The sequence below is a fragment of the Sander lucioperca genome, chromosome 2 (genome assembly GCF_008315115.2).
Source record: "Sander lucioperca isolate FBNREF2018 chromosome 2, SLUC_FBN_1.2, whole genome shotgun sequence".
Taxonomy (NCBI): Eukaryota; Metazoa; Chordata; class Actinopteri; order Perciformes; family Percidae; genus Sander; species Sander lucioperca.
The window spans coordinates 30520589-30548322 of record NC_050174.1 but is presented as its reverse complement, the minus strand read 5'-3'; the positions used below and the strand labels follow the sequence as shown (position 1 = coordinate 30548322).

The following is a 27734-nucleotide window of genomic DNA, read 5'->3' as shown; positions in this document are numbered from 1 at the left end:
CATGGCTTGCAAGCAACGGTACAGCAAGTCTTTTAGGATATTGTCCATTTCGCCAACTTGTATTGTACGCACTAATAACATACTATAATCCTAAGATCTGTCCCAATTCTACACTACATACTAATGTAAAGGAGGTTTTGAATATGTCAGATGTGGAAGATCTCAGAACACAAAAATCTTAAAAAAGCGTAGATCTTCTGTTTCAGACAGTTCAACATATTCAACTGAGACTTTACAAGTGATTGTAACGTCCTCAAAATGAAAACCAAAACCGTATTTTAGAAAAGAAGTTCTTCTGAGGATTGTGAGATTTCCGTGAAAACACTTGATGACACCGTTAACGCTCATACAACACAGTTGGATATTTTCTTTGAAAAGACAAAAAAAAAGGTTTTCCTCTTATCAGAGGTCACAGTAAAGTGTTGCCTGTTGTTCAGCCCCCCTGGAGTAGTTCACATCCATTTTCTAAAATGCCAACTCACCGGAGAAGTGGATGTGCAGCATTATGTGAATGTGTGGTTCTTTTTTTTTTTGTATCAGCTGGCCTCTTTTGAACCTCTCCTTTTATATCAGTTTCTCTTTGTATCTATGTTTTTTGAGCCAATGCATCTAAGGCTAATCACCATGACTAATCAGTTTTGGCTTATTTTTTAAATCTCACCTTTTTATTATGGAGTGTGTGTAGTTTAAAAAGAAAAGAGTAAGGGTCATAGTGTACTCACAGCACTAACGCACCATACAGTAAGTGAGGTTCTTGAACATGACATGACCTCGATGTTTGGTGTATTGTTGTGGTTGTTCTTTTCTTAAATCTCAATCGATATCATTGATCAGTTGTCCACTTACGGCTGCATATATGGCGTCTTCAGAATAAACAGTCCAGACCGACTCCTCCACTTACAGAACAATCTTTACAAATTATAAATCAGAGTTCAGGACATTCTGCCTGCAGGTTTGCAGAAAATAATAACCTCTGTGGCCAGCCAGCCACTTGTGATCAATGCTAGAGCTTTTACTAACCACTGAGGCCTCCGCTCCACTTATCAGCTACTGTTATTCACTGTCTAACAGTGGCTGAGATTAGGACTTAATTTGTTTACTTGAATTGCTTACTGCAAAAAAACGCAGTCTTAGATACTTGCAATGTTCACCCATATTCTGATAACATCTTGTCTTTTTTTCCTTGTGTTTGACACAATTTAAAACATTGTTTGTCAATTTTAGTTTAAGGCTATATGTATGGCTTTTTATGTGGATATTGTGCAGCCATAACCATGCCATGACAGCATTAGTAGACATTCAAGGTCAGAAATAAAAGCACCCCAAATGTTCCCTCTGACCTCTTTAAAATGCCATTACACAGTTTAAAATGTGAACAAGGCAGTTTTCAGAAAATTATTTTTCTTGCTAGAGGCAAATCAGTTCTACAGAGACAGTGATGTTGCCAATCAATGTACTTATTATGCTCTTATATAAAGAGCTTTATATGTTGGACAGGGCCGATTCTAGATGTCTGACTCATCTTATCTGCAGTTTGTCTCAACTAAAGGACCAAAATGATTTAAAGTCAGCTGTTCTTTTAAATGGAAAAACACTTGGAAAGACCCAGCTTGTAAAAATCCCCAAATTTTGATTCTTTTACTGTATCAGTGTTTACTAATACTCTGATTAATGCTCTAATCCGATCTGTGGGGAAACATGTTTTTGCTTGAGTTTGCAGTAAAAGTGGCCATACTGCTTCACTGAAATTCCCACTTTGCTCATGATAGTGGAGGAAGTATTCTGGTCCTGTGCTAAAGTAAAAGTGCTAACGCCACACTGTAGAAATACTATTTACAAGTATAAGTAAGTATAATCACAGCAATTTACTAATATATAATATATATAACTAATATATGTATTAAAAGTACTCAATGCAGAAAAATATCGCCTGTAACTGTTATACTATAGTATATCATTAGATTATTATTACAAATGCCTTAATAAAAAAGCAGCATTTTACTGTTGTAGGTAGTTGAGGTGCAGCTTATTTTAAAAAATGTTTTGTATTGGCCAGCAACTAATGATTATTTTCATTATGGATTAGTCGGCGGATTATTTTCTCCATTGATTGATTATATTAAAATTATTAAAAGAAATAGCAGATATCTTGACATTTGTGACATTTTTTTGCATGAAAAAATAACAATGATCAAAATAGCTGCATTTTTTTTTGTCAATTGTGATTAATTGACTAATTGTTTCAGCTGTATTTGTAAAAACTGTTTGTTAGTTTAATTTATAACGAAACATCCTATTTTATAAGCTCCTCCTATGTTCTGTATGCAACAATCTTGATTTAGGAAGTACTAGTAACTTTGGCTGTCAGATATGTATAGTGAAGTACAATATTTACCTTTGAATTGTAGTGTAGTAGAAGTAGAAAGTGACATGAAAAGAAAAAACACTTTTATTTACAAATACCTGAAAGATATTACTTGATTGGTTGTACTTAGTTACATTCCACCACTGGATTTAAGGTGTTCAGATTATGCAGATGGAGAACCAAAACAGTTTGATATAATTCTCCTTGATCCCAGAATTATAGAGCAGTAAACCAACAAGCTGCACTGGAGTATTTTCTCAGCGCCTCCTGTTGCCACTGCTGCCCACTGCCAATCTGTTCTTGTTTCTTCCCAGACTAAACCCGCAAGCTCAGCTCCCAGTCAGGCTGAAAGGATGAGCTTTGGAGAAATGATGCCTTCGTCTAAAAAGAGGCATTGTGTCCTTAGGAATGTCGGGCTTCTGTTGTCTGGCTTTGTTCAAAGCACATCTTTCCCGTCCTTTCCTTTATCCCACTTCCTCGAGAGGTTTTTACTCGTGTTTTGCATCGGATTTCCATGCATGATGAGTGTACCTTCCTGCCAGCCTGTTCCTGATTTTGTGTCTGACTCTGCTGCTCGCACCCTTGTTTACACTTAGTTTGTGTCCTACGCTGATAAATTAGGGCAATTTTTATTAGCATTCCGTCCTTCAATTAGTGAGCATAATACCTATTCCTCATTGAAATCACGATGCACAGTTGGCTGGATGCTAATAACGGCTTAAAAAAGAAAGCATCAGTAAAGAGTGTGGTCTTTATAAAAATGTCCAGAATGTCACTCTGCCTCTGTCTGTCCTCTATCTGTCCTCCCTGTCTCCCCTTTTTAACTCTCTCTCTTTTTCGTTTTTTTTTTTTTTTTTTTTTTACTAGCCGGAGAACATCATGCTGCTGAACCGCTCAGTGCCTCACCCTCGCATCAAGCTCATTGACTTCGGCCTGGCCCACAAGATAGATTTTGGCAATGATTTTAAAAACATTTTTGGAACTCCAGAATTTGTAGGTCAGTATTTTTTTGTTTGTGTGTCATTGAAGAATCGTGATCCTTTCTTGTTTTGTGGTTCAAACTGATTCTGCTCCGATAACTTTGCGCAAATATACCCTCCATCCTTTCTCTGCTCTACAAACACACACACACACACTCACTGCACCACCCTGTTTTCCTGGCTTTAATCCCGGGGGTTGCGTATTGTGAGAGCAGGTGCCAAATGTGCCATAGGGACTAAGTGAAAGAGACCTGATAATAGACTGGAGATTATCAGAACTGCTCCTTCTTGCCAGCACAAACACACACTAATAGACACATCAGTGGCTCTGTCCCATCTCCCCTGACCTACCCCCTTTTGCCCGGGGCGGCCGCCAACACTCCCAGTCTCCCCCTGCCTGATGCTGGTGCCCACTACCAGCATCATCCAAGCCAAAACCAGGGCCTGTTCCCAGTTCAGCAGGGTGGCAGCAGTCAAATGGTCCGAAAAAAGATCAAGTGGAAGAAACCTGAAAATGAATAGCTGATGCTAGCCAATCTGAAATTCATGGCAAACTAAAGGTACTTTAATCCTTTAGTGCACAATTGCTGTAATTTGGGTTTAATAATATACGTTACAAATAAGCATCCATAAATCCATGACATAAAAACAATAAAAATATGCTCCTTATAACACAAGCCCTTGCCTAAGAATCCTCATGTTTTAAAAGGAATCTAGTTATATTTGTAGTCATGGATACACCCATGGGAACATTGCAAACATGAACAGGAAATCTACACAAATCAAGGCTAATAAAATATGTCTCAAGTTGCAGCCCACAGCTGCATCGTCTTTCCCACAGCGTGCATGCGTGCATACGTGCATGTGTGCACGTGTGCACGCGTGCGTGTCACTGTTGTGTTGACCTGAATAGTAATCTTCTGTTTTGTGCATTTGCCTCACAGCTCCAGAAGTAGTCAACTATGAACCTTTGGGCCTGGAGGCAGACATGTGGTGAGTAAACAAAAACTCAATCTGCTCTACAATGAGCATTGTGTACATATGCTGTTTGAGATCGTTATTTCAGAAGAACAGCTGCTGTTAAGTTAATGTATGTTTTGCATGATGCACTGCTGTCAAAATGCACAAATTAATTTCTCTTTCTTTCTCCCTGCCTCTCCTTAGGAGTGTTGGTGTCATAACGTACATCCTGTAAGTATCTCAAATGTCACCAGTGATGATGGATAATTGATGTGAACCATGTATGAATGGGTAACATGCGTCACCGCAGGGTTTTTACAACAGCCACCTTCACCTAATGTGTGTCAGAAACCACAGGGCGTCGTCACTCACTAAACGTTACAGTCAGTCAGAATGTTTTTCACGACGTAAAGAGGTTACTGGCTGCTCTTTGGCCTCTCTGTCGTTGAACTTGCTGGGCCACTCAGCAGTCACAGCGCTGTTTGTCCTGAATAATGTAACTGCAATTTCGAGTGCGCTAGAGTGTGATATTGTTTCAGCAGCTATGTGAACATTTTATTTTATTTTATTTCAAGAGATGTTTTGCTGATCAGACTGATATTGGTTTCTTATTAGATATCCAAAATCAGTGAGTCATTATTTACCACATTCTCATTCCCTATGTGAGTTTTACTCTCTTTTCATATTGTTCTATGTATTAACTTTCAAATTTATCAGGAATGTTTTTTTTTTTGTAGTTAACCTATTCATTTTGGCCATATGCCATTATTGCCTTGAACAATAATAGTGTTTTTTTTCCCACCTGGGGTCTACTCATGTTACTGTACTTAAGGGGAGTTTTAAGATACTTTTATGCTACTTAATACTCCACTACATTTCTGAGGCAAATATTGTACTTTTTTGTTTTTAAAGCATTTACTTTGCAGATTTATATTATTAATACAACGCAAACAGAATTGTATCCAAAAGGATGTGGTGGCTCACAATATAAGATTTAAAAAGCTATGTTTTTCATTTTATGTTATTTTTACTGATTTATACTAGTGCTATCCATCACACTAACTTCAAAGCATAGATGGTTAAATCATAAAGTGTTTGAGCTGCAATCGGCAAAATAAACACTAAGAAATTCACAGATTATTTTTTGTATAAAAAGCTAAAATAATGAACTCTAAAAAATGCAATGTCTAGGCTGCTAGAGGTTAATCTTCTGTAGCTAACTGACTCTGGTCTGGTCAGTCTTCTTTAATCTTGTCGGCCTTTTATGCAGTTAAGGAAGAGGATTTGACCTCAGAAAAAAAGTCCTTATTAGATATCCCCCCCCTGTCCTAACAAGAGATGTTAAAATATTCACCTGTATGGCTAATTTGCTTCTGATTAAGTTAACCAATTGATCTTTACAACAACCAACACTTCTACAGCCAAGGGCTTTCACTGAGTAAGTGAGTGTTCTTGAAGCAGCCGTGCGCAGACATGTCAGCACAGTTTAATTCAACAGCGAGAGAAAGGTTCATGCCCTTGGTGGCCTACAGATCAACTGCTGTTGGCTCTCGACGATGCTGTCCTCCACTCTTTATATCCAGCTACAAGGTTTTCGGAGCTCCCACACACCTTTTATCTTCATAAAGACACCTACACAAAGCACAAACTGCGTGCACACAACTACATGTTAGGTACCTTTGCCCACACAAATATGTAGAGGCCCCTCACCATAATACAGTGAGGTATATAAAGGGAAAGTAAAGGTAAATGCCAACACAAGTGTTAATCTCATTATTACACAATAAGTAGCTGCAAACATTACACACTTCATTTTAAAACAGTAATATGTAGATCATTTTGCCTCAGCATTACATAAACACACTCTTACAAATGAATCCATGGATACGTACACATTGTACACATACACACCCGATTTTTGTTGTCCACCCACACAGCTGTCACAGCTCTGCCTGGCAAGGTAAAAAATAGATTGTTCACTTCCTATTATCACAGCCGATCAACAGTGAGGTGCACTTACGCCTCATCTCCTATTGGAAAAACAACGCAAGGGGGCACAAAAGCTTGTAATAATTCAATGAACCACTCAGGGTGATTTTTGGGAGCATCACCAAACTCTTGATGGGAGTATTCTGCATAAGTGGTGGCCGGATTGCTACCATGTAATGAAAGCTGCACAAAAAGCTCCATTAGGGAACTCTAAAGTAGTCAAAAGATACTACGCCGGTTTCCACTTTTTAAGTTTGAAAGACTTCATTTCTCTGAGATAATGTAAGCTGAAATCATTTGGGTGAATGTGATGAATCAGCCAGCTTTCTGATCTGCTGGAGCCCTAACTTGTGTTTCAGCTTGTTCAGACTGGCTGTATTTCAGCATAAAATGAGTTCACAGTGCATCTTTAAATCTCATTTGGGAAACATTTTGGTGGATAAAATGATGCCACAGAATCCTGACTTAACACTTTCCTGCTGATTTTACTGCCTGGCTAGGCGAACAATTGCCTTAATTACTTTGTGTTTGTTGTGAGCAGCTGCGCCTTATCAGTCGATAAATTCATACATTTCCACTCAACTTGAGCTTGACCCGCACCGCCTCCATGTCTCTCCCAGCTGGCGTGTTAATTAGCGGCTGGTGCTGACGAGCTGGACAGGTTTCAGTGGAGACGGGAAGGCCAGGGTCTGTCACGGACCAGTGTTTGGTTTAAATGCCTGAGCTGTAAGAGACTGAGACCTTCATCTCCATGCATGACCGCTCATGCCTGTGTGTGCTGTACTGTGTCTTGGTTTGTCTATTAAAACATGGTTTTGCCTTATCCTCTTCCTACATCTGCTTTTTTTTGCTCTTGTGCGTTCAATTGTGAGGTGTGAAAGTCTGTTAAAATTCCTGCACTTTACTCAAACTCCTCACATATTAATTGTAACCGAGAGCCGTGCCCGCTGGCTTTCCTGTGATGGTGTTTGACTTAAGGTTGTTTTATGCTTCTGCGTCGAATCAAAGGCGTACCCCTGCAGACCCCTCTGCGTCGCCGCGAACCCCTCTCCGAGCCCTCTGCCGTAGCTCTACGTGCACCTCCAAAAATGTGTAACTTCGCGTCGAGGCGATGCAGACCGCAAGGACTGTGATTGGTCAACTCGTCCTGTGTGTTGACAGTCGATGTTTCAAGCAGCCTACTGTAGGGAGTAGCAGCATGCTAGTTCACTGGCATAAGCTTTGCAAATAAACTCAAACATATTTTGGTTACAATGACGGTGTTATCCGTTTGTAAAGTGTCTATATGTCAGTAATGTTTTTAAATTAGCACTTTGCCAGCAAGCAGTACTTTGTGGGCAGTTGTGCTAAAGTTTGCTTGCTAACATAACATAAACTGGCTGGCAGACACCTCGCAAATAACCTCAGACTTATCACCCCCTAGCGTTATGGCGGTGAAATGCACTGCGACTCCGAAAGGGTCACGACGCCGTAGGAGCGACGCCGTAGCTACGGCGTGGAGTTGACGCAGAAGCATAAAACAGCCTTTACACACCAAATACTTCAGTTTGATAGCAAGGCTTGACTAATGAGTCAGCATTAGTTGCTACGAGGCTCTGTAATCACATTCCCCACATCAACAAGTAGTAAGGTCTCAGTTTTGGTTTCAAGGGCCAGAGCTAATCAGCGGCTGGTGAGTTAGTGTTTGAATAAAATCCAAACTATTCCCTCCTTGATTACAAGACCCACTGGGACAAGTATGATGATGAGAGAGCACTACTGTTGTTAAAATAGGTCAGACTGGAGGTTTTGAAGTTGTTGGGTTGATTAAAACATGCAGTCAAAAAGATGTTCAGATTATCACAATTTAAAAACAGGTTTTTGACTGTACTGTCTTCATTGTCACTCTTTGCTGAACAACACAACTCTAACCTTATTGTTAACCTCTGTCCCATCTGTGCAGTCTGAGTGGTGCGTCTCCCTTCCTGGGTGACAACAAGCAGGAGACTCTGGCCAACGTGTCGGCCGTCGATTACACATTCGACGAGGAGTTCTTCAGCAACACCAGCGTCCTGGCCAAAGACTTCATTGCAAGGCTCCTTGTCAAAGACCCCAAGTATGTATGATTCCTCTTTCTGATATTTGAGACCAGATTACACATTACAAATGTTTGCCTTCATTTGAAGTCTTCATTTCCAAAGTTTTGGGACGATCACTATCTGAAGTTCATCTTTTTGAATACATCTGGAACAAGAGTGTCAACTCGGGTCTTCAAATTAGAAATGATTACAAAGACATCTTAAAGCTTTAGTGCGTAACGTTATGATATAATAACGAACGTCCGTTACATTCAAGCCATTGCCAAATGAGTTGCTACGAAGCTAAGACTATCAGCTCCACACAACTCTCTCTGTATTTCTCAGTATGGTTATATTCAAACGATTGTGTCGTTAAGATAATTACCTCTTCTGAAGAGTCCATCATGTTTTTTTAATCCTCTGTGTCCTCCTTGGCTACTAGCAACTGCCTGAAGGAGAGGTGGGGGCTGTGCGTGGTCACGGAAGGCTTGTATCATGTTGACGCGCCAACAGTTTTGTTGTCATTAATTAGAACTCTTCATGGGGGAGACAGAAACTATGCACTGTAGCTTTAAAAAAGTAATGCAGCATCATAAATAAAGTGTTCTATCTTATTCCTATTTATGTAAATTCTTTAATAATTGAACTTAAAAGACATCATTCTAAAGAGTTGCTCATTGATTGGTCTCATTTTTTAAAGTTCTTAAAAGCTGTAAAGTAAATTGAATATAGGCCCACTGCCCATCTTGTCAGTAGAGACAATATGGTACCTAAATCTGTGAACGTCTCCCTTATTACTGAGTTGCTCTAGCAACAACTGAATGGCTGCAGCTACACTTAAAGACAGTGAATGCCTCCAAAACTCTTATTCTCTCTCCTGTTTATTCAGAACAATGGAGCAAGTGCGAGAGCTGCGAACAGCGGTGAATAATTATAGTTGTGGAGATAATTTCATTTAGACAGGATAAAGAGAGAAAAGGCACGGGTCGCATTAAACAGACAGTGGGAAAAAGAGGAGACTGACTTTACAAACTTTAACTAATGGGGCTTTTAGAAATCCCCCGACCGAGTGCATCCAAACGGAACGGCTTTTAATTGATCTACATCATGAGCAGACATGGATCCACTCAGCTGGCAGGACGATTAATGAAGGTTCCCCTTGAAGAAGACACACATTAATAATGTTCACTATGACACAGGACTGCAACAGCACAATCACTGTTCACTGGAATTATATCGGTATATTTCCTCACCCCTTCAATTCACTGTTACCTCAGTCAGTAGAGTGAAGGTTTGTGGGTTTTTACTTTGACTCAGGTGTGTGTGTGTGTGTGTGTGTGTGTGTGTGTGTGTGTGTGTGAGAGAATAGCCTCAGTTAGAAACAGGGATGTGGCATTGAACAGACGTATACATGAGGAAGTTGTGTGTGTGTGTGTGTGTGTGTGTTTGTGCGTGTGTACAGGACCGCACTAGTTATATCGGATCACGATGAACAAACTGAAACTTTTTCAAAACAATGTTTTGTAGTTCTCATTGTGAGTTTACATCAGTTATAATCAGGGATGTGGCAGTGTCTGTACTTTCAACCACACCAGTTCCCTTAAAGACTAGCTTGGCTTTTATTGAATACCAGATGGTTGTTGAATATAGATTATTGACATTCAGAGCGTTAGTCTGTTGATAATGTTAATTAGATATAATCTGTGTGTGGATTGAGTGCTGAGTTCATGTTTTGAAACATTTATCCTATCCGTTACACGTATGTTATGGGCATTACATGAACTAATTGTCATGTAAATTGTTCCCTGTTTGCTCGGAGGTCTCACCACCTTGTTTGACGTGTTGTTTAAGAGAAGTATGAAGAGTTTCAATAAGGAAATGAGATGTTTTTAAATCAACAAAGGTCAATACAGAAAAAAAAACATCAGGTCATCACACAATGACACACAATGGGGATGAGTTCCAGTAAGGAACAAAATAAACCAATTGTCCATTATTTTAATAAGACAGGATGACGTTTTTCTGCCAGAGTCTGTTGTGTCAACCCTTTGGCCTCATTATAATCAATGAGGGGTCTGAACCATAAAACGGCCGGAGATTCACTACCGTTTTTTACTGTTGGGTGTGAGTGACACTACTAGAAGAAAACAACGTTACAATTGTTGATTTAGTATCTCACAACTGCATCATAATCATTTCTTTACAGCTACGTGGGAGTGAGGCTTTCTTATATCTATCGGCACACAGCTGTGTTTGCTGTCTGTGTTCAGTAATTCCTCGTTTAACTTGTCCACAGCTTTCATGGACTGTTGACAGCAATCAGTGTCTCTGACTACAAACAGGAGGACAGTTGCATTTATCAGTTAAAGATATAATTGACAGAAATAAAGGAAAACAAACATGAGTGCTTCTGGTATCCCTCACAACCACTGGGAGGGGAAAATAAATAATTTTAAAGAGAAAGAAATATGCTGTTGCCCTCATCCGTGTGTGGGATGTGGCATGAAAAAAAATCCAATTCCAGTTACTTTTGACTGTCGAAACACCTGGACGAAGACACGTGCGGGTACTTTATACATTATAATTCACTAGTCCATATTTATTAAAGGCTTTATTCATTTTAAACCACCCACTTGAGTACATGGAATTGTTGTTTTATGCCACTTGTAGATGAGGGCATATGTCTTCCTCTTAAAAAATAAAATAAAAAATCTGCATTAATTTATAGTTTGGTTAAAAGTGAACTCTGCTCATACCTCTGTGTATCCGTGGCCATATACACTCACTGCTATGAGCATTAAAATGCTGTGTCACTAGAAAACACTGAATGAGACTGTTAACTATCAACTCTGGAACAGCAAAATATCTAAAAACACTTATTTTTACACATTTATACATTTTCTGTCTACAGAAAGAGAATGACGATTCAGGACAGCCTCCAGCACCCCTGGATCAAGGTTGGACTCTTTTGATAGCTGATTGATGGCATCACTATTTCATTTAAAACATTTGTTATTATGTAAAATTGTAAATGTTTTTTCTTTTTTATATATTATATTCGAATTGGCTCGAAATGCAAAGCCTCATCTGATTCTGTAGCAAATCTATCTTGTCAAGAATATTCTCATAAGCTTTTTTCTATCGATACATTTTTTGTGTTTGTGAAATCAGCCAAAAGACACTCAGCAAGCACTGAGCAGAAAGGAATCGGCTGTCAACATGGAGAAGTTCAAGAAGTTTGCAGCTCGAAGGAAATGGAAAGTAAGTGCTTTTCTTTGATACTATCTCTGATTTTTACACACACCCAAATTTAAGTTTCGAGAAAGACAACAAAACTTGCCCAGTAACTCATCACATCCCCAAAACGCTTCACTTTGATAGCTTCTTGCCAAAAAACCTTCCTTAGATGTTGTACTTTGATGTCATCACAATTGCTACAGTCTCGCCGTAACCATTAGATTTACTGCCAGTGCTGCATTAGTGGTTGTCTCCTTGTCTGTTTCAGTTCTTCACGGCTGACCCAGCATTGCTTCTTAGCCTGCGCGAAACACTGGGATTGTTTAATCTGTGGTGGTTCGACAACGCTGTCATGCCATGTCTCTGTCTTTATACTCGAGTCTGGCACACGGGATGCTTCTGGCTTTTCAGTAACCTTGATTTTTCAAAGCAGGCGACGTGGATATAGTTATTAAAGTGAGCTTTAAAAAGTGACAGGTTTATAAAATGTCTCAGACTTGTGAGGAAGAGATGGTCAGTTTACCATGTGTAAGATTTTGAACTTTTTGGCAAAATGTGCCTTTCTGGTGTTGGATATTGTTGGCCAGTTACCGATTGGCCTCTGCTATTAACCCTTGTGTATTTTAGCTCTTTTCTTACATCATCACATGTTGTATTTTTTATGACTAAATTAATGTTTTATGTGTATTTGTGTTTTGTTGCTTGCCTCAAATTGCTCCTCGAGGAATGAATAAAGTTGTGCACCAACTCTGCACTTCAGTCAAATCACCTAACAGTATGAAGTAATGAGTAATGAGTAAAGTCGCTGAAGTAAATTTATTTAGAGCAGAAAGTTGTTCATGGTCCCCTGAACACAACTTGACATTAACTTGTTCTAGTTCTACTCATTCATGAACCGCCATTCTTCTTCTCTTTTCCAGCAATCCGTCCGACTTATCTCCTTATGCAACCGCCTGTCCCGCTCCTTCCTGTCCAGAAGCAACATAAGCGTGGCACGCAGTGATGACACGTTGGTAAGACCTGAAGATCTGCTTCTCTGTTGTGCTTTGACTGGCAGCCATAATCTCTGAACAAGTAAAGCAATACATTAAAGCACAGGACAGGCAGGGCCGTTTAACTTCACTTCAGCAGAGATCTTGATCTGAATTCATTAAGTTGATTGGGTTTGCCGCTATTAGCACCATCAAGGCTTTACTTTGCACTTGAGTAAAACATCTACAATGAGAGAACCATTAGTTTTATCGCCACAGTCCTGTCCTATCTTATCTAACCAAATAAACGTAATTGCCAGGAGATTGGCAGCGTAATGAGTTTCTTCCTGTTGAAGATTACTTTTATTGAAATGCATTTTCTTATTAGTTCCCCCACGCTCTCAGTTACAGCTGTGGTATTTCTAACTCGACAATCTTTCTAAGAATCTTGGGCGTCCCAAGTGTAATTGATCTGTTCCTCGTTTCCCCCACAGTGCCACAGGTCAGGTGTTTGTAGAATTGTTGGAATTTCACTGTGCGTGTGTGTGTATAACCTTAAACCCTGATTGAGCTTATACAGTAGGAATGTCAGAAGGAAATGTGTGTAAATGTACAAGTCAGTTTGTTTGAGTTTGTACACAAATGGTGATACATAAGAAAGATTTAATGATGTGTGTCAGTGTGTGTCTATATGGTGATACCGACAAGCCTGTGGGATGTAAACACTGCAGCCTCAGTGAGAGGCTTAAACATTTACAAAAGCATTACCAGCCGGGCCAAGGCCAGGCCTGTTTCCTCATCAGAGGATTAAGCAGCAACTTCCTCATGTCCCAGGTGAGCAGACAGGTAGAACTAAGCACCCCCTGCAGTCCACAAACAGAACAGCAGCAGCAGTACAAGCTTTCTAATAGAGCTTTTGTCTTGAGCAGCTCCAGGGTTAAGTCATTTATTTACTACCTTAAAGACTCTACTCAGAAGTAGGTTTTAGTGCAGCGGCCTCTCTGTAAATTTTCAGCTAAGAAGTTGTTTGTATTCTGTGTTAGAGGCTCTGTATCAGAGAGTGGGAGTAAGTGCACACATCAGTGAAGTAGGAATGAGAGCTGAGAAAGTATTATTGATTAATTGTTTAGTCTGTAAAATGTGCCAAAGTAGAGTAAGAAGTAGTTATCTTTTTCTGTTAAACTCAATGTTCCTCAACATAGAAACTGAATAATTTAATGATACTACAGTTTTATGTTCTGGCCATCAGTTATAAAAGCTTTATTTGTTTTTGTAAAAGCACAATCAGTGGTTTATGTCTTAGTAGTTATTGTTCCTAAAAGGTGGCTAAACTAATTCAGGCTGAAATAAAGGCAAAACGAGTAGAGCTGAAACCATTTGTGTCAATCGACTTTTCAATTAATCGGCTAATCCTTGCAACACAAAGTAACAAAGAGAGAAACTCAAAGGGAAATGGATGACTGTGGGTTAAGAACATTTTTTGGAGAGTGCCTGCCAAGGTAACAAGCGTATAAGGTTTAGTCACCTTTACAAAACACCTCAAAATAGTTTTTTAAGGGACAGAAGAGCATTAGTCATTCCCACTGCCAACCCTAGTTTTTTCAGTCTGTCTGTGAGTTGCTGAACATCTTTATTTTCTGGATACCAACCTCCTTTTAATGTGGAGACTGTTATCTTCTTCTGTTGGAGAGGTTCATAAGTGGAGGCCTACTTTGAAAATGTTACCCATCATGAATTACAATGTTCAAAAAACATAAAAATCTCAAACTGTGTTGACAGTGAATCCCCAGCAGGCGGTTTGCTGCTCGTACATATTTGTGTTGTGTTTGCAGCTCCTCTGAGGTGGTTTGGTCATGGCTCACCCAGCAGTGGGGTTATGTTGAGGAATGTAGCTGCAGTGTCACGCTTGGCAGAACAAACGTCACATCAGCCTTGCTTCCCTCCTCCTCATCTCTTTGTGCAGCAGAGCATCACAGCTGATTTCTGTGCCGTCCGGCTGACTCTGGCTGAAGGTTATTGGGTCACATCATATCACAGACAGGGGAAAAAAAATGGCTTTGTATAGTTTGAGCCTGAACTACAGATGGAAGAGAAAAGTCTGTTTGTTTCTGTGTGTATCCATGCATGAGAAAAAGATGAAAGAGAGACTTACGGGGGAGCATGTGATAGAAAGAATTCACAGGATTAATGTTCACAGGATTAGATCATCATCCTGTGAACAGTAGGAGAGTAACTTTCTTTCCCACCCGTCTAGGACGAGGAGGACTCCTTTGTGATGAAGGCCATCATCCACGCCATAAACGATGACAACGTGCCCGGTCTGCAGCATCTGCTCGGCTCCTTAAACAATTACGACGTCAACCAGCCCAATAAGGTGACTAACGCAGAGATAGTGAAATAGCGTTTTATATTGATTTATTATTACTGAGATGTGTGTAATGTTTCCTCTGTCATTTTTAGAATAAATGAAAACCTCCAAATCTCAGAAAATCTAACTGAACAGAATGTTCATCCTCATGATTTTAAGGAGTACCGTGTCTTTAAAAGTATCCAGTGCAGTCGTTTTCTCATTAATGCAGACTTCAGTTCAGATTAGTTTAGTGTCATCACTATTCATTCATTCAACCTTTATTTATACTCAAGAGATCATCGATCATTAGCAAATTTCCCTTAGAAGTACGGAAACGGTCATTAAGTGTAAACACTGTATAAAAACTGGCAGATAACAGTTATGTCTCTTGGTTATGATCATCCTAAACAGAAGAGCAGAAGAGACTGTAGTCAGCCAGAAAGAAACAATTTTCCATCTATATTTAATCTCCTTTACTAACTGGACATGGTTAAAAGACATTTTGTCTCTCTTGTGAGAGATTTCTTAGGTCGGTAGGGAAACCTAGTTATTTAACCTCTGTGGGGTCATTGTCAAGATGATCGATACTGCTTTGTTCTTTGCTCCTTGCTGTTGTAACGACAGTCATTATGGTCGTTGGAGACATATCGACTGGTCGTTGAAACACCCACCAAGGCCAAGTCTGGACGACCATCGTTGGCATTCTCACATGTGGCCAAATGTGTTGTGTTTAGTTTCCTGGGAAGAGGTGAGAGGACAGCATTGTAAATGGGGGAGAAATGGTGTCACTGACCTCCCCTGTTAAGCTACGGTTTCTCTATCCAGGTGTATATGGCATCATTTACACCTCTTTCCAACCCATCTGTCCTCTCTGTCTAAAATGTGTACCTGATGGTCCTCAAAAGAGTGTCCTTTACCCTTTAGATGAATGTAAACTGCTGAGTCTTGACCTGAGGCGTTGGCCCTTCTTTGTGGACCATGGGTTTGTGTAATGGTTGTTTTGTTTCTCCAATATACATGTCTGCGCATTCCTCCCTGCATTGAAGAAGTCTCTTGGATGAGAGGCGAGACTAGACTGGGTAAACCCAGCCCGATCTGCCAGCGATTTGATTTCACCCTGCAGCTCAGGCTGGAAACCTGTACGTTTATCTGTCCTGCTTCCATTACAAATTTGCGGGAACCAATCACAAACTGGCTTATGCACCTGGCACGCTATTGGCAGGTTTAACACAATGACGATAGAGAAGCGACCAAGCAGCTTTTTGTTTACATTCAACAAGCCGGCCACTGAAGCGCAGCACTCCATGGCAGCAACCCGTTGATGCCGCTGTCGCTGCTACAGCACCCGGATCGTTGGTCTGATTGATTGTTGTGTGTTGTTGTGTTGATCACGCCTCTTGTGCAGAGAAAATACAGAGCAGACTCCCCAGACTAATGTTTAATCTTAAAAGACTGAGCTTAGTCTGGTGATAGCCAGACTAAGGCAAAACATCTTCAGGGCACCTTTTAACCATATTCCAGTTGCCTTTGAGTTTAACTCTTCCCTGGATGACTGGGAACCTTCAGATATCTTTTAGAAATTAGACACTGTATAAAAACTGGCAGATAACAGATATGTCTCTTGGTTATGACCATCCTAAACAGAAGAGCAGAAGAGACTGTAGTCAGTCAGAAAGAAACAATTTTCCATTTATATTTAATCTCCTTTACTAACTGGACATGGTTAAAAGACATTTTGTCTCTCTTGTGAGAGATTTCTTAGGTCGGTAGGGAAACCTAGTTATTTAACCTCTGTGGGGTCATTGTCAAGATGATCGATACTGCTTTGTTCTTCGCTCCTTGCTGTTGTAACGACAGTCATTATGGTCGTTGGAGACATATCGACTGGGCCAAGGCCAAGTCTGGACGACCATCGTTGGCATTCTCACATGTGGCCAAATGTGTTGTGTTTAGTTTCCTGGGAAGAGGTGAGAGGAAGTATTGTAAATGGGGGAGAAATGGTGTCACTGACCTCCCCTGTTAAGCTACGGTTTCTCTATCTGGGTGTGTATGGCTTCCTTTACACCTCTTTCCAACCCATCCGTCCTCTTTGTCTATAATGTGTACCTGATGGTCCTCAAAAGAGTGTCCTTTACCCTTTAGATGAATGCTGAGTCTTGACCTGAGGCGTTGGCCCTTCTTTGTGGGCCATGGGTTTGTGTAATGGTTGTTTTGTTTCTCCAATACACATGTCTGCGCATTCCTCCCTGCATTGAAGAAGTCTCTCGGATGAGAGGCGAAACGTCTTCAGGGCACCTTTTAACCATAATCCAGTTGCCTTTGAGTTTGACCCTTCCCTGGATGACTGATGACTGTAGATTATTATATGCTAAAAAGGTATAGGTGTGATACAGAAAGAAATAGACCAAAATCTCCATAAGACCGGCCAAACACTGGCTGCGTCGTGTAAGCATAGCGTTTCTGTTGCGTGGCGGCTGCGTGGACTTTTCTGTCTTTACACACCAGAAACGTGTCTGATGCGGCACTGCTGCTGCTAGCCTTGTCTGTATATACAGTATCTCACAAAAGTGAGTACACCCCTCACATTTTAGTAAATATTTCATTATATCTTTTAATGGGACAATACTGAAGAAATTACACTTTGCTACAATGTAAAGTATTAAGTGTACAGCTTGTATAACAGTGTAAATGTGCTGTCCCCTCAAAATAACTCAACACACAGCCATTAATGTCTAAAAAATCTGCCTGCCTCTATGGGAATTTAACATAGGGGTGTACTCACTTTTGTTGCCAGCGGTTTAGACATTAATGGCTATATACTGATTTGATTGCAGCAAAGACAACGTCGGCAGTATTGACGGCAAAATAGGCTACCGAATATTTCGTTCTGTATTGACAGGTGCAATATTTGAAAATCAATAATTATTTATTATTTTTTTAAATTACATTTATATCTGCATTTATGTCCAAACCTAGAGACTTTCAAACATCAACATGTCATTTATTAATATGTATTTGTGTCAAAATGACATAAACATCTTCTCCGATTCTATTTTGCCTTGAAACGTTTCCAACACGCTTGCGAGTCACGTGAAAAATAGGCGTTGGTTCTATTTCTAGCATGCACGCGTTTTCGGCGCGGCTCGAGCCGCGCTTGAAACATGCGTGTCACACAAGCAGTGTGCAAGCTCGAACCTGTTAACATGGGAGCCAAAATAAAAACGGACACGCCACACAGCTGACACGCTCATGCGACGCAGCCAGTGTGTGGCCAGCCTAAGAGATTATAATTGATAGTGTTTTGTGCTCATTGCAACAAAGTTGCACGTAGTCATAGAGGTGTTGGTTAAAAGTTCTCCGGGCGAGGCACATCTGCATTCCCCGAACAAAGGAAACTCTGACGCACAGATGGTTTAGCTTAAGCTGTAACTATAAAATAGTTAAGGTCACAGTGGCCTCGAGAAAATTACATTGTGAACAAGTAGAATCAGGAACAGAATGTACCGCTTGTGTGAGCAGAAGAAGAAGCAACACAGCACAGTGGCCTCCACCCTGGCGTGTGTTGTGAGAAGATAACAGTCCCTGTGCTGGAGAAGAAGACAACACTCCAGAGCGAGGAGGGGTATAAGAGTTTAGGAAAAGGATAGAACGGGGCTCACTCAGAGGAAGAGATACGTGGACCGGCTCCGACTATTTGTCTGTTGCTAGGGAAACTTAGTCTCTGCTTTGTGATCCCACAGATCTGTGTCTGTAACTCTCATGCTTGACTAATTAAAATGTACTCTTTCGAAATAGTACTATCGTCTCATTGATTCTTGTATAGGATCAGTGTAAAACCAATTTAAGAATGCGCGGGGAAGAGTAATTGGAGTCAGATTTTGGTACCCTTTTTAGGGACACACGGAGGATTTCCCCAACAGAAGCTTCAGATATCTTTTAGAATTTAGACTTCTTAATGATATGATGAACACGGACAAGTTCAAAGTGTGGCAGTTCCCACATATTTCAGTTTTTATTCATATGTATTTTGAGAAAGAGGACATTACAGAAATTATGCTGAGTTAAAAAGACCCACTGTTGCATACATTATATGAGAGAATGAGTTGTGAAAACGGAAAAGAGACATGTTGCTGACAGCTGATGGCCGATGGGGGCACATTATGTTATTAAACTCAGTGAAGTGTAGAAGAAAAATGGAAAGGAAAAGAGGAGTGGGAGAATTAATTAAGTAGTAATATGCCGAGGAGGAGGAGAATAACAGTGCGGATAGTGACAGAGAGCTTAACTTTGTTCTACATTTAAGTTTAGGAACTGCTTCAGAAAGGGTCATCTTGCCATGTTCTTCTATCCTCTTTTATTTTACCTCAACCTGAATTCCTTTCAACATGTAGGACACTCTAAGAAACACAAGACGTCCATGCTGTCTGGAAACCTTAGATACGTCCAAATTTATTTCCTGAATGCCTTTTTAAAGAACCTGTGGGAGAAAAACGGTCCACATATTCTTTATGTGTAATTACATGCTGTCAGATAGAGATTTACAGCTCCATCTTTAGCACACATAAAAGATACACAAACACATCACGGTCACAGAAAACTAACGAAATATATGTATATTGCAGCATGGGACTCCTCCCCTCCTGATTGCAGCCGGCTGTGGCAACATTCAGATCATTGAGGTGCTGATGAGAAAAGGCGCAGAGATCCAGGCCCATGACAAGGTAAAGACTCATCTGTTCGGTCCAATCAGTGTGGCTCAGGCATCAGAGCAGAAGAATGTGACCGTCTGTCATTTGGATTATGATGGGGGCTATCTACACTATAAATACATGGGCCCATGAACTCATTGCACTCAGCTGTACTGCACAAAGTACTGTAGAGACTAGCATATGCTGCAGTACACCCATATGTTTTATATAGCATGAAAAAGCCCTTTAGATAGATAGATACATGATCTTTCCATAAATTCATACATTTGTACCAACAGAACAGCTTAAAAATATGTAAACTACAAATTGCTTGGCAAAATAAATGAGAAAAAACTATTTACATAAATTCAACATGCTTACTTAAACACTACTGTCACTGTTTTGGCTAAAGAACGTGTTTCACGTGCTTCAATATTATGGTCATTTGACTTTCAGTTAAATGATATTGTGATTAAAAAATGTCAAAACATAGAGAAAAAGTTCCCAAGTGACGTCTTTAAATGTCTTGTTTTGTCCACTTTAACAGAAGATATTTAGTTAACTATCATAGAAGAGAAAGAGAAATAAATATTCACAAATTCATAGCAAATATTCACATGGGAGAAACTGGAACTGAAACTTTGGCATTCGTCAAACAAAATGACCTAAACAATGAATTGTTGGCATTACATTTTTTTAAATTAATCAACTGATTGTTCTTGCTCAAAATTGATCCTATACAGTCTAGTCTATACATGCAATGCATAACAGTCAAACAGACTGTGTTTAACTATTGTGTGATTTTGCACGTTTGCCACATTGTAATATATACTGCATACCAACCTGATAGTGTAAAATAGATTTCACCACATCACCAAGCCCTGGGGAGAGGTTTGTTCTCTTGTGGTTTTCTTTTGGATGGTAGCAACATGAGCGCATTATAAAAGTAGAGTCTAAACTTGAATACATTGACCGTAGTCCTAATTTTTTTTTCAAGTATGATCAATTCCTTCACTGCATATCTTACACTTGTTGTGTACTTGTACATCTGGAATCATTTGATTTATTGTAAATCCTCACAGACATCTGTGTCAGTAATTTGCAAATTACTGACACATTGTCACCAGATTTCTAGTAGGTTCAGTTTTAAACCGTTACCATTAGCTGACATTTAACAACAACAAGTTGGCGAGTACAGCTCGAAATTGTATAAGAATACTTTAACGGGGCAGGCAGGATGCTAGCACATCGTCAAATAGTTCCAAGCTCTTTGTCAGAAAACATGCTGTGCAGTATTTTAGGGGCATGTGTTCATATCACCGGGCTGCAGACACATCCCCGGATACCTTGATTTTCTAGTAAAGGTCAGGGATAAATCTTGGAATTTTCTTCTCTTTTGAACAGAGTGGAGCCAATGCTATCTACTACGCAGCGAGACATGGCCATGTCGAGACCCTGAAATTCCTCCATGACAAGAAATGTCCTCTGGATGTCCAAGATAAGGTGAACAAGTGCCTCTTTTCCTCACACATACACATGCACACACATACTTACTACTACTCACCACACTTGGTTATCTATCAGCAATTACTCACTCACTCCTACCCAGCAAACCTCTTGAGAAGCATTACTTTGATTCTCCAAAATGCCCAGATACACACACACACACACACACACACACACACACACACACACCATACTAAGCACCTGGGGAGGAAACCAGTTACTCTGGCATTTTATCAGCTTATTTGCTGTTGCTATAGAAACAGGTCTTGCTGAGAAAGAGATGTTTTGTGTGTGTGTGTGCGTGTGCGCTTTTGACGCTGGTGTAACCTCGATCACAGAGCTGGCTTGGGCAGGCAAAATCCCAAAAGCATTTTTTCCAACCCTTCCATCATTTTACCTGCTGGTGGTTTCCTCGTCTGTCTGAGGATCATCTTCAACAAAGTGATTTTTTTCCCCCTATTTTCTGTGCTTTTATTTAATCCCCTTAATTAAATAGCTCTTGTAAAGTTTTTCTTTTCACCAACATAGATCCATTAGATGCTATTTTAAGCTGTCCACTCTCCCACCTACAAGCGAACACAGTGTCTTGGGTGTCGTTTCACATAAGCAGCTTCTCTGCTAACAAGCTTCCCGTCTGACTGGCAGCCATAAAGTTAAAGCTGATGGATCGATTTCTAACGAGTCCTGTGTCTGCATAAACAGGACAGTGAAGTATGAATGCCTTGTTTGAGTGGAGGTTTGGGAAAGTGGCTAACTCAGCGGAAGTGGCATGACGAACAGGAAAATCATCATATCCTTGGATGTCACTTTAAACTTAAAGGTGCTCTAAGTGATGTCACGTGTTTTTTAGGGTTTATCGGTGTTTTAAGCCCCCAACATCTCCCTCCAGGCAGCGCTGCCTGGAAGACGCTAGGATTAGGCAATGGTTAGGGTTAAGGTTAGGGTTAGGTGCCTTGAAGTCAACGGTCGCAGCGCTGCCTGGAAGGAGACCTTTTTAGGCTACAACATTTTTTGTCACATACATCAAACATCTCCTCACTATCCGCTAGCTGCCTGTTCCCTCAACACACTGTAAAAAACGCAGTCTCTGTAGACAGCCCGACAACAAAAGGCAAAAAAAACAAACTGTGCCATCCTGCACCACAAAACATAACAAACCGTCTTCCAGCATTCCAGCCAATAACCGACAAGAAGGATTTGGGGGTGGGGGTTGGGGGGTTAGTGCACGGAAGGGAGGGGAAAGGGACGGGATGAGGAGGAGGGAGGGGTGAGCTAGCCTCCGTTTTGTTTGACAATACTTTGAACGTCAACAAGAAGTGACGTCACCCAACATCGCTTAGCACACCTTTAACTTTTGGTTTAAAACGTAAAACTCTCAAGACATCTTTTTATTGTATTGCAAGTTGTGGTTTACATAAACCTTTCAGTGTATTTGAACTGCTGATGATTTGTTGATATTAATTCTTTGTTGTCTCCTTTAGTCGGGGGAGACTGCTCTTCATGTGGCGGCCCGCTACGGCAACGTGGATGTGGTGAGCTATCTGTGCAGCATTCGGGCCAACCCAGACCTGGCGGACAGGGTAAGCACATGCACACAGTCACATACAGCAAAATTAGAAAGTGTTTTTTTTTTTTTTTGAGAGACCTTTCCTCAACCAAAGGACCAAAGGTTTTTAGTCTTTTGCATTCTACGTTTTCATCTCCAGGAGCAGGAGACCCCGCTGCATTGTGCTGCGTGGCACGGATACTCGCCAGTAGCTCGAGCCCTCTGCCATGCAGGCTGCCACGTGGACGCAAAGAACCGTGAGGGGGAGAGTCCGCTGCTGACAGCATCTGCTCGGGGCTTTGTGGATATTGTGGAGTGCCTGGTGGAGCACAAGGCCGATCTAGAGGCGACTGACAAGGTGATCAGACCTGAACATTTCAGCTCAGTTCCACTCCTTAAACGGTTGCACGATTTATTTTCATGTCAGACGGAGCGTCCTGCTGGCCAAAAAGTTTAATATGTTGGCCCTATGATTGCAACATCCCCGGTTTGAGTCTGGCTGGAAACATTTGTGGCATGTCATTCTGCACTTTACACTGGATTCCTGTCTCTCTCTCTCTCCTGGGTACTATCTAGTAAATGCAAAAATGCACCTAAATATAGATTTTAAAAATACATAAATAAAATTAAAGTACAGTTTGATCTTTTGATTAAAGGCCAATCTCTAGTGATGCACTTGAAAAATAAGACATAGTACATATCACCTCTCAGGACATCACAGACTGATTGAAAGCCTTCATTTCTTCAAAGTACTTTAACCCTGCTGTTAGTTTCACATGAACAGAAATGTGTTGAAAAGCGACAAAATTCAATAATGTGACACTTGAGAATTAACAGTGTGTGTGTGTGTGTGTGTGTGTGTGTGTGTGTGTGTGTGTGTGTGTGTGTGTGTGTGTGTGTGTGTGTGTGTCTCCAGGACGGCCACACAGCCCTCCACCTGGCCGTACGGAGGTGTCAGGTTGAAGTGGTCCGCTGCCTCCTGAGACACCACTGCCACCTGGACCAGCAGGATCGCCATGGAAACACGCCGCTGCACATCGCCTGTAAGGATGGAAACCTGCCGGTCGTCATGGCGATCTGCAGCGCCAAGGCCAGCCTCGACATGCCCAACAAGGTGAGGACAAACCTCTGCCCACCACACCTATGCTTCTTCAGAATATGGCTTCCAAATACTGGACTAATATTAGGCTGTAATATCAGCATTGGTTAAAAGAATAAATAATTTAATTTTAGTGGTCTAACCAGGTTTTGAGATCTGGCAATCTGTATGACTACATACCACTGATGATAAGTGAGATCATATGACATTACATTTTATCAAAAGTGACTTACTTTTGGGTAATAATTTGGGGTTAAGAGTCTTGCTTAAGGACACTTTGACATGTGGATGGTATGAATCAGGGATTAAACCACCTACTACACCATTACTTTAGGTTTTTCCAGATCCTCCTGTGGGTTCATTGGGTGCTTCTGGTTCCAATATTATATTGCGTAAACTGACCCTTTTTATTTTCCTGTTTAGCAAGCTAGCAAATATTTAACCAAAAGCTGCTAGTAGAATTAAGCACCAAAAATAACAGCATAAGTAGCATTACATGATGCATTTCACTACCTTGATGGGTTGACTCTAAATTGTTGAGAAGAGTAGAGAAGAAATGTTTTTTTTTCCAGTTTGGTGCTGAAGAATCTGACTGGCCTGCACAGAACCCTGACCTCAATCCCATCAAACACCTTTGGGATGAACTGGAACGCTGACTAAAATGACATGTTTTAACAGTCACATACTTTTGGCCATGTAGTGTTAGCTGTTCCATCCAGGCTAAACTGGAGCTAACTACAGGCCAAACAGATGGATAAACAAACATAGAAAGCAAACATATTAAAGGGATTAAAGGGATTTCTGGAAATGCATGCTGCATGCAGCCTGAGGATTTTTGCTGTGTGATCCATTCTAATCTTGAGTGGCCTCATAAATCCTGCATTCAGTATATTGCTTATAAAAATATTTAGTGAAGGTATATTTATTGTAGTAGTAGTAGTTAAAATTCAGAACTGATTTGAGCTCACATTGAAAATCTGTGAGCATTTTTTTGGCCTGAAAATGGTCTGATATTTGCAAACTAAGCAGCTTTTTTTGTTGTTTGGATGAACAGGTCCTTTTTAAGGGAGTTCTCATGTACAGTACCTAGTTTATATTTGGCTGAAGAGCCCATCTATATTTGCCTCTCTGCCAGGTACGACATCCCACAAATGTTTCTGCCTTTTTACTTTCTATTTTGACGCCATCTATTTTAATGTGTTCTGTGACAGGATTGCTTTTCTTCAACGCTGGTAGCCCTCGAAACAGAAACATTTTTTCCCCAGAATAGTTCAGGGAAGTGATGTGCATCAGAAGCAGACAGCACTGCCAGATATGTTTTGATTTATTCATTATTTTCAGCTTCTCCTTGTTTTTGTTTTGTTTTCTGAAGCAGCATATCACACATTGCTGAGTCTGTGCCTGGATTTGTCTTCACTGTCTGCTGCAGACTCTAGGGAGGAAAATGAGGAGGGTGAAATTTGAAAATGTCTCCTGTTGTGTTTACAGCAAAATAAAACAGGATGAAAGCCTTCTTGTTTTAAGTTGTGACAAAAGGGAATTGATTGGAACGCTTCCTTCCAACAAGCGTATTCTGTAGAGGGTATTGATATTTTCCAACGCCTTTTTTTGGTCTTCTGGCACAGAAAACTTTTATAGAGGTGTGTCTGTATTTGGGGTTTACTATAGACTATATTGTGGTCAAAAATAGTGATGGTTAGCGATTATTACTGCCATTATGGAAACTACAGAGTGCAGTGTGAACACAACACAGTGCTCCTGCTCTGATTACAAGTTTTATTTATCATAACCCTCACCGGAGCACCTTTCTACCAGTCAAACAGAGGCCATAACACAAGTTATTAGCTATATAACAAGCCATAATTGTCCATTTAGCCATTTTTTTTTGCTGATTTCCACGTCACAGTAGCAGCAGGTTAAGTAAAGGTACAGTCATATTACATTTTTGTCCTACGAATATTCACCGCCGCCTCCCATTCCACTTCTTTTGAAGCCTATTTAAGCAAACGTTTCCTAGCCAAGTGCTGGGCAATTTCAGTTAACGAAAATGTAATGTGACTTTACCTTGAAGCACAAGTTGTACTCTCTGCGTCTGTGAGGGTCTGTGTGACATAAATGTCATTGTCTACCCATGTTCACAAAGATATACGGATTTGTACAAGCCGACAAACACGTGAACACATCTGTGTAGCATCGCACGGACCTTCACAGACATGGGCAGATGACAAAATGTATACTATGTGGGTGCAGTATAACTTCGGCTTTTGCGTCCATTTTTGATTATATAAGGTGGACCAGATAATTCTTCAATTTGTTTATTTTGCACAATAAAATCAAGACAACAATAACACAAAAAGTTAAATAATAAAAAATAAAGATTGTGCAGGTGAGATTAAGAAAACCCCTATGGGCTTAAAGAAGGAGTCTCATAAGGAAGAGAGGAATAATATAGCAAAAACAACAAATTGAACACAAGTAAGCACTGAATTAAAAAAATAAAAGCATAAGGTTGGCTACATAAACATCAAAGGCATAAAATAAATTACAATAATATAGATAAAATGAGGATATGTGGACTGATGTGTGTATGTCTAAGTAGAAATGACAGACAGCAAGGCTAAACAAAATGTGATATGAATAGTTCAAATCAATACAGATAGTTAAGTTTGGTTAATCAGAAAGGGCTTAAGCCTCTTTTTATAATTCTTGACAGAAGTTGACTGAAAAAATGCATTGTTAATATACCTGTTCCATAGCTGAGCTCCCCTGTATCTAACAGCCATGCCTCATCCTGTGGGATCTTTATCCATTTTCCACTTGATATGAAACTTAACAAAAATATTCTGTGATGTAGCCAATTACAGTTTTTTTTACATCGTAGGCTGTAGACGTCAAACCAAAAAATTATTCCTGTTTTTCACTCTTTATCCAGTATGGCAGAACTCCCCTCCACATGGCTGCGAACAACGGGAGCCTTGAGGTTGTCCGCCATCTCTGCCTGGCTGGAGCCAACATTGACGCCGTCACCAATGTAAGTCACTGCACAGCTTTCTGCTTTTCACTGGTTTCCTTCACTTAAAACAAAACAGGAGCTAAACATATGTCATAATGCGTTATGAGGAGAATTTATCTCAGGCACTGCAGGCAACTGTGAAAACAATTTCAGTAAAAATCCAGTCCAGCGTTTTGGCATTTTGATTAATTACGCTGTAAGCGGTTTATTTTTTATTTGAACACTGCTGCTCTCAGTAGAGCTGAATACATTAGTACGTAGAGAGGATTTGCCTCCATGATAGATTTTTATCATATGAATCTTCTGAGAGCTTTGGCCATGGTTGAATGAAATGAACAGCTTACATGACATAGCTCATACAAACTGAAAACATCTCTGTCTCTATTTGTTCAAATAATGGCTCCTTTGTTGGTGAGTTGGTAGTGTCCTGCATGACTGCAGAGTCACTGCTCACTTTTTATACTTAATAAAAGTAGAAAAACTGATGGAAGCTTTTTGACTTACTGTAACTGGATTTAATCTGCAGGAATTCATTATTAGCAGGGCCCTCCTGATACTGAGCTGCACCACCTTTCTTTTCTACAATCTCTGCCTCTGTGGGTTTAAAGCTTAAAAATCGGAATGGGTTTCCTTACTTTTTATTTTTGAAATTGACAAAACCTCTCTAATCCTAAATTTCCCTTTAGGTAGCTTCAAAGTTTTGACAACAGTTTTTTCCTCTGAGTACATTAGTGGCTCATAGTTTTGAAATATTCAAACCCAAGGTGTCCGTTTTTATAGCTACACCATTACATCAGATACAAAAGATTTGTTTATTTTTTTTATTAAAAATGTTATGTAATACAGCCAAGAATATTTGGTATCTTTAGAAACGTTGGAGTCTCAAAGCTAAATAAATAAATACTTGCTATGCATAAATGCTATGCATTCATTTTTGTAAACTGTACCCTTCAGATATGGTGAATTTTATGCT

The 27734-nt window shown here is 40.2% G+C and overlaps 1 protein-coding gene across 1 annotated transcript in view; it reads left to right on the top strand.

Moving 5' to 3' along the window:
- dapk1 (death-associated protein kinase 1) overlaps positions 1 to 27734 on the top strand; it is an 85975-nt gene that overhangs the window by 36790 nt on the left and 21451 nt on the right. Inside the window, exons 5-18 of the mRNA XM_031305897.2 lie at positions 3233 to 3362; positions 4290 to 4338; positions 4510 to 4536; positions 8237 to 8389; positions 11263 to 11308; positions 11523 to 11612; positions 12509 to 12601; positions 14814 to 14933; positions 19532 to 19630; positions 21002 to 21100; positions 22585 to 22683; positions 22810 to 23007; positions 23566 to 23763; positions 26681 to 26779. Of these exons, the coding sequence (XP_031161757.1) occupies positions 3233 to 3362; positions 4290 to 4338; positions 4510 to 4536; positions 8237 to 8389; positions 11263 to 11308; positions 11523 to 11612; positions 12509 to 12601; positions 14814 to 14933; positions 19532 to 19630; positions 21002 to 21100; positions 22585 to 22683; positions 22810 to 23007; positions 23566 to 23763; positions 26681 to 26779 (1500 nt within the window). The remainder of the gene's footprint in view (positions 1 to 3232; positions 3363 to 4289; positions 4339 to 4509; positions 4537 to 8236; positions 8390 to 11262; positions 11309 to 11522; positions 11613 to 12508; positions 12602 to 14813; positions 14934 to 19531; positions 19631 to 21001; positions 21101 to 22584; positions 22684 to 22809; positions 23008 to 23565; positions 23764 to 26680; positions 26780 to 27734) is intronic.